At 41.3% G+C, this 7,657-nt stretch overlaps 1 protein-coding gene across 1 annotated transcript in view; it reads right to left on the bottom strand.

Moving 5' to 3' along the window:
* Nucleotides 1-7,657, bottom strand: part of PRR11 (proline rich 11) — a 33,048-nt gene that overhangs the window by 14,739 nt on the left and 10,652 nt on the right. Inside the window, exon 2 of the mRNA XM_037742441.1 lies at nucleotides 5,503-5,635. Within this exon, the coding sequence (XP_037598369.1) occupies nucleotides 5,503-5,630 (128 nt within the window). The 5' untranslated portion in view covers nucleotides 5,631-5,635. The remainder of the gene's footprint in view (nucleotides 1-5,502; nucleotides 5,636-7,657) is intronic.

Raw genomic sequence — 7,657 nt, 5'->3', positions numbered from 1 at the left:
AAAAAAAAAAAAAAAAAAAAAAAAAAGAAAAAAACTTAGAAAATTAAGCTGGGTGCAGTGGCTCACGCTTATAATCCCAGCACTTTTGGTTGCCAAGGCTGATGAATTGTTCCAGCTCAGAAGTTTGAGACCAGCCTGGCTAACATGGCAAAACCCTGTCTCTACCAAAATATGGTGGTGCGCGCCTGTGGTCCCAGCTACTAAGGAGGCTGAGGCACAAGAATTGCTTGAACCCTGGAGTCAAAGGTTACAGTGAGCCAAGATTGTGCCACTGCACTCCAGCCTGGGTGACAGAGTGAGACCCCATCTGAAAAACAAAAACAAAAACAAAATCTACAAAAAAATACAAATATTAGCTGTGTATGGTGGCGTGTGCTAGTCCCAGATACTCCGGGGGCTGAGGCGGGAGGACTGTTTGAGCCAGGGAGGTAGAGATTGCAGTGAGCTCAGATCTCCATTGCACTAACTCCAGCCTGGGCAACAGAGTGAGGCCTCGTCTAAAAAAATAAAATAAGGTCAGAGTCAGATCATAAAGGCCCTGTTGGTCATACCAAGAACTTTAATTTTTATTCTGATAGAAAAAGACATTAGAGAATTTTAAGTAAAGGAGAAACATGACTCTACTTTTCACAAGGCGTAAGGATGGGAGGAGGGAGAGGAACAGAAAAGGTAACTATCCAGTACTGAGCTTAACACCTGGGTGATGTAATAATATGTACAACAAATCCTCATAAAAACAAACAAAAACCAAATCCATTTCCATTGAATTGAAATAGAAACTCAGTAATCACAAAGTAAGCATGAATGGTGAATTCCTACTTTGGCCTAAAGTGGTTTATTAACTTGAAATTTTTTCCTAAAGAAAATACCTGTTGGCCGAGCACAGTGGCTCATGCCTGTAATCCCAGCACTTTGGGAGGCCAAGGCAGGTGGATTACCTGAAGTCAGGAGTTCGAAACCATCCTGGCCAACATGGAGAAATCCTGTCTTTACTAAAAATAGAAAAATTAGCTGGGCGCAGTCATGGGCACCTGTAATTCCGGTTACATGGGAGGCTGAGGCAGGAGAATCGCTTGAACCTGGGAGGTGGAGGTTGCAGTGAGCTGAGATCTAGGGATTAGGTAAGTTACATTTTAGCATTAACTTTGTGTACTATGGCAACATGATTGGGGAAAACTATCTAGCAATTAAATGTAACTGTATTTACTTTGACAGAAAATTAAACAAAAGAAGACCAATGGGTAAATAGTCTCACCTGTCTTGTAACTACCATGTTAGAAACTGGGTGTGTTATAGGGAGCCCACACACGCACCTGATAGAAGTAAACAAAATTGGTTGGGTGTAGGGCTCACTCCTGTAATCTCAGCACTTTGGGAGACTGAGGCAGGCAGATCACTTGAGGTCAGGAGCTCAAGACCAGCCTGGCCAACATGGTGAAACCCCCATCTCTACTAAAAATACAAAAATTAGCTGTGTGTGGTGGGAAGGTGAGGCAAGAGAATAGTTTGAACCCAGGAGGCAGAGGTTGCAGTGAGCGAAGATCTCGCTATTACACTCAGCCTGGGCAACAAGAGCAAAACTCTGTCAAAAAAAAAAAAAAAAAAGCCTGGTGTCATGATGTACACCTGTAGTCCCAGCTACTTGGGCGGCTGAGGCAGGAGAATTGCTTAAACCCAGGAGGAGGTGGAGACTGCAGTGAGCAGAAATGGTACCACAGCACTCCAGCCTGGGAGACAGAGCAAGACTCTGTCTCAAAAAAAAAAAAAAAAAAGAAGAAGAAGAAGAAGTAAATAGAATTAAATAAACAAGCACTAATTAAAAAAATTTTTTTTTCCAAAGCTTGCTCTGGCTACTGCATTGAGAATCCATGGCAGAGGGACAAAGATATAAGCAGGAGGACCAGTTAGGAGGCTATTACAATATTCAAGAGAGAGAGAAATGAATCAAGGTGGTATTATCATGGTTACTGCACTGCAAGGGTCTGTTTGTTTTAAAAAACTTTCTGTAAAAAGAGCTATAACAAAAAAGTTACTGTGAAAACCAGCCCCCTAGGAACTCAGAATCTCTTTCTTTTTTGTTTTTAATCACTGTAACCTTGAACTCCTAGGTTCAAGTGATGCTCTAGCCTCAGCCTCCCAAAGTGCTGGGATTACAGGTATGAGCCACCATGCTGGCCCAGAGTCTCATCTCTTTGAATGGCCCATTTAAGTTGTGAGTGTCAGAAAATAAATTCCCAAACTTAAACTAATATTTTAAATGAAGCTTTAAATTCTAGTCCTGAAATTGCCTTTGCAAAAATTGTGACAGTGAGAACAAAATCTGACAGAGGAAAATTATGACAGTGAAAGAAATCTGACTTAATTGACCCATCTTGTTTTTAACCTCCAAGCTGCCCTTCTTCATTCCTGGGTATAGGTAGAGCTAACTATGGGAAAAATATAGTTTACAGTTTAACTTTGAAACAAAGATGCTAACAGCCCCTTCACAAAACAAACCTTGTCCTGGTTTGGGGACTAGATCACCTTTGTAAAACTAACAATTTAGCCACAAGATTAGAAATTATGGTTCAGGAGTCATACAGCCAGAGGCAACAAGATTCCTAACCTACCCAGTTGCTCCTATGGATAACATCACTATTGTGAAACCTAAGATTGCTGTTCAAGGTCTTTTTCTTTTTTTGAGACAGGGTCTCTGTCACTCAGGCTGGAGTGCAGTGGCACAATTATAGCTCACTGTAGTCTGGATCTCCTGGCCTCAAGCATTCCTCACACCTTAGCCTCCTGAATAGCTGGGACTACATGTGCATGCCACCATGCTGGATAATCATTTTTAATTATTTTTATTATTTTTCTGAGACAGAGTTTCCCTTTTGTTGCCAAGGCTGGAGTGTGGCCAGATCTCGGCTCACTGCAACCTCCACCTCCTGGAGTTCAAACAATTCTCTTGGCTCAGCCTCCCGAGTGGCTGGGATTGATTACAGGCATGCACCACCATGCCTGGATAATTTTGTATTTTTAGTAGAGATGGGGTTTCTACATATTGGCCAGGCTGGTCTCGAACTCCTGAACTTGTGATCCACCCGCCTCAGCCTCCCAAAGTGCTGGGATTACAGGCTTGAGCCACCCCGCCTGGTTTATTTTTAATTTTTAATAGAGACAAAGTTTTGCTGTGTTGCCCAGGCTGGTCTTGAATTCCTGAGCTCAAGTGATCTTTCTGCCTTTGTCTCTAAATGTGCTGGGATAACAGGTGTGAGCCCTGGTATCTGGCCCAAGATATTTTTTAGGCCCTGCATTCTGATGGACCAGCTGGCACCACCCAGACTGGAAAACTGGCTCAACTTGTTCTGTGATCCTACCTAGGAACTGAAGACAGCAAGAAGAACACACTTTGACCCCCTGTGATTTCATCTCTACCCAACCAATAAGCATTCCACATTCTCTAGCCCGCTATCTACCAAATTATCCTTAAAAAACCCTAGTCTCTGAATTTTTGGGGAAATTGATTATAGTAAGAAACTCTGGTCTGTCACTTAGTCAGCTCTGCATTTATTAAGTTCTTTTTCTACTGCAATTCCACTATCTCAGTGAACTGGCTTTTTCTGGGCAATGGACAAGGAGAACCTGTCAGGCAATTGCAGTCCTATGCCCTTCTTTCATTATTTAGTTACCAGATTTATGCCATTAAATTCACAAGGGAAGAAAAAAGTAGTTACTTTGCATTTGAATATAATTCCTTGTTATTTTCACTTCAAATGAAGTGAAGGAAACCAAAATATTTCTCTTTCTTTTAACTTTACTTTTCTTTTTCTTTTTCTTTCTTTCTTTCTTTTTTTTTTTTTTTTTTTTTTTTTTTTTTTTTTTTTTTTTTTTTTTTTTTTTTTTTTTTTTTTATCACATCAAAGGACATTTCAGTGCTATAACTTTACTTTTATTATTTGGAGATGAGGTTTTCACTATGTTGCCCAGGCTGGTCTTGAACTCCTGGGCTCAATCGATTCTCTCACCTTGGCCTCCCCAAGTGCTGGGATTACAGGCATGAGCCACTGTGCCAGGCCAGAAACCAAAATATTTTGCCCCAAAATAGATGTCCTTGACACAGTTCAGGATAGTATGCAGAAGGACTAGAAATATAGTAATAGCCGTGAAGTTGTCTCTGGTGGGAGAGATTTGCATCTGTAAAGAAAATCTGCGTTGATGCTGCCAGACTTTCTCTGAGGCTTTCCCTTGTCCATTCAGATCTAGAAAAGATTCACAGAAAGCCTGGCACCTTTAAAGATCTGAAAGAAACATTTACCATCTATTGTCTCTGAGGGCTGCTACTTGTGAGGTTTCATCGCAAACAAGACCACCTTTGCTAGCCAGGCCTCCTCTTCTCCATCTCCCATAAGCTGTTTTGACACAATCTAAGCTCCCATTCTCTCTGCAACCTCAAGATGGTATATAAGGTACTGAACCCCACTGAGGGGTTGGGATAATCATTCTGTGGTTTTCCCCTGTGTGCACATCAATACATTTGTATGTCTTTTCTTTGATTAATCTTTTTCTTTTGTTAGTTGATTTTTCCATGAACCTTCAGAAATGGAAGGGGAAGTTTTCCCTGTGCTCCTATAGAATTCTTAAACTATGTTTGCCAAGTAAAATTCAGGACGTCCAGTTAAAATTTAATTTCAGGCTGGGCACAGTGGCTCACACTTGTAATCCCAGCACTTTGGGGGGCTGAGTCGGGAAGATTGCTTGAGCCCAGGATTTTGAAATCAGCCTGGGCAACGTAGTGGGATTCCACCTCTACAAAAAATAAAAAATATGTCAGGTGTGGTGGTACGCACCCATGGTCCCAGCTACTTGGGAGGCTGAGGTGGGAGGATCACTTGAGCCCAGGAAGTCGAGGCTGCAGTGAGCCTTGATTGTGCTACTGCACTCCAGCTTAGGTGACAGAGTAAGACTCAATCTCAAAAATAAATAAATCAAAATTAAAATTAAAAAATTAATTTCAGATAAAGCACGAATAATTTTAGTATAAATATATTCCAAATATCATATAGGACATAATTATATGAAAAAATTATTCACTGTTTATCTGAAATTCAAATTTAACTGGGCCTTCTTTTTTTTTGTTTTGTTTTTTTTGAGATGGAGTCTTGCTCTGTTGCCCAGGCTGGAGTGCACTGGCACTAACTTGGCTCACTGCAACCTCTGCCTCCTGGGTTCAAGCAGTTCTCCTGCCTAAGCCTCTCAAGTAGCTGGGATTACAGATAACCACCATCACGTCTGGCTAGTTTTTGTATTTTTAGTAGAGACAGGATTTCGCCACATTGGCCAGGATGGTCTCGAACTCCTGACCTCAGGTTATCCACTCGCCTCAGCCTCCCAAAGTGTTAAGATTACAGGCATGAGTAACTGCACCTGGCCCTGCCTTCTATTTTTATTTGCTAAATCTGGAAACTTTATCTTAAACTGATCAGATCTTTCTAGTATTTTTTTCTGTTCCACATTATTCCTTACCTTTCTGGTGAGGGTGGTGGAGGAGGAGGTGTAATTAGCTTGGACTGAATGTGGGAGGCTTCTGTTTTTTTCAATAATCTTTTGGCTTTGGCTTTTAGCTTTCTTCTTTGTTGTTTGAACTTGGGCATGGTTTCTGCAGAGAAATTTTTTACATTTTTAATTGAAGAATAATATATACATATAGAAAATACACAGATCTTAAGTATATAGCTAAATGAATTATCATACCATGAACACACCCTTATAGACACCATCTTGGTTCAGAAATAGGTCACTACCAACATCCCAGAAGAGCCCTGAAGTAGAGGAAAATGTAAACCCAGATTTAAACTATCTCTTGAGAGATCTCGGTCTTGGCATTATATTATTCTCTAAGTTTGGTTTGCTTGTGTTGCTTTTCTTCATTAAGTCAAATGAATTTCCCTTTCTTTATAGTAGTGAAAATGGTTGTAGTTGGGTTATAGTCAGTTATTAAAAGAATATGTTTCTTTATCAGCAGCATCTACTAAGCATCCACTGTGACAGGCGGAATTGGTAGTAAGATGAGGAAACATTAACCATTTATTCAACACCCCTTTACTTTTAGGCATCTTCACATACATCTTTTCAGTTAACCCTCACTATTCTGCAAGGTATTATCCCTGACAAGGAAGATTTTTATTCCCATTTTTACAGTAGAATAAACTGAGGGTAAGAAAGATTAGACAATCTGTCACTACAATGCCATAAAGTTTAGACCTGTAAGTCTTCCATGTTCTTTTTGATATGCTGTGGTGTGAGACTAGATTAAATAGGCAATATACTGTAAAATGAAATTACAATTACCCCAAATTTAAGATGTGGGTGTTTTATTTTATTTTATTTTTATTTATTTTTGTTTTTTTGAGACAGAATCTCACTCCGTCACCAGGCACCAGGCTGGAGTGCAGTGGTGCGACCTCGGCTCACTGCAACCTCCGCCTCCCGGGTTCAAGCAATTCTCCTGCCTCAGCCTCCCAAGTAGCTGGGACTACAGGCGCGCACCACCACACCCAGCTAATTTTTTTTTGTATTTTTAGTAGAGACGGGGTTTCACCATGTTGGCCAGGATAGTCTCGATCTCTTGACCTCGTGATCCACCCGCCTCGGCCTCCCAAAGTGCTGAGATTACAGGCGTGAGCCACCGCGCCCGGCCTAGACATGGGTGTTTTAAAAGTTATTTTATTATTATTATTTTTAAAAGTTATTTTATTTTATTTTTTGGGACACAGTGTAGCTCTGTTTCCCAGGCTGGAGTGCAGTGGCACAATCTCGGCTCACTGCAACCTCCACCTCCCGGGTTCAAGCAATTCTCCTGCCTCAGCCTCCTCAGTAGCTGGGACCACAGGCACATGCCACCACACCCTGTGGCATAATCCCAAAGTGCTGGAATTACAGGTGTGGGCCTTAAAACAGTTATTTTAAAGCATTTTAGGCTGGGCGTGGTGGCTCACGCCTGTAATCCAAGCACTTTGGAGGCCAAGGCAGGCGGATCACCTGAGGTCAGGAGTTCAAGACCAGCCTGACCAACATGGTGAAACACCATCTTTTTTGTAAAGGAAATAATATTTTAAAAATAAATAAATAAAAATTAAAATAAAATAAAGTATTTTAAAACATCACTGGCTGGGTGAGATGGCTCATGCCTGTAATCCCAACACTTTGGGAGGCTGAGGCGGGCAGATCACTTGAGGCCTGGAGTTTGAGAACAGCCTGGTCAACATGGCAAAACCCTGTCTCTATTAAAAATACAAAAATTAGCTGGGCATGGTGGCATGTGCCTGTGGTCCCAGCTACTGAGGAGGCTGAGGCAAGAGAATCGCTTGAACCTGGGAAACAGAGGTTGCAGTGAGCTGAGATCATGCCATGGCATTCCAGCCCGGTGACGAAGCAAGATTCTAACTCAAAAATAAATAAATAAATAAAATAATGTCAAATAAAAGCATTACCTAGTAGAACAGAGGACACTAGAGGCTGGGAAATGTGGGGAGGAAGGAGGGATAGGGAGAGATTTGTTAAAGGATACAAAATAGAGGCGTTTCAACCAGGTGACTCCACCTTGCATAGGGACTGGGTAAAATGAGGCTAAGACCTGCTGGGCTCCATTTAGGCATTCTTTTTTTTTTTTTTTTTTTTT

Source organism: Cebus imitator, unplaced genomic scaffold (assembly GCF_001604975.1).
Source record: "Cebus imitator isolate Cc_AM_T3 unplaced genomic scaffold, Cebus_imitator-1.0 Scaffold121, whole genome shotgun sequence".
Classification (NCBI taxonomy): domain Eukaryota; kingdom Metazoa; phylum Chordata; class Mammalia; order Primates; family Cebidae; genus Cebus; species Cebus imitator.
This window is presented reverse-complemented; position numbering and strand designations above follow the sequence as displayed.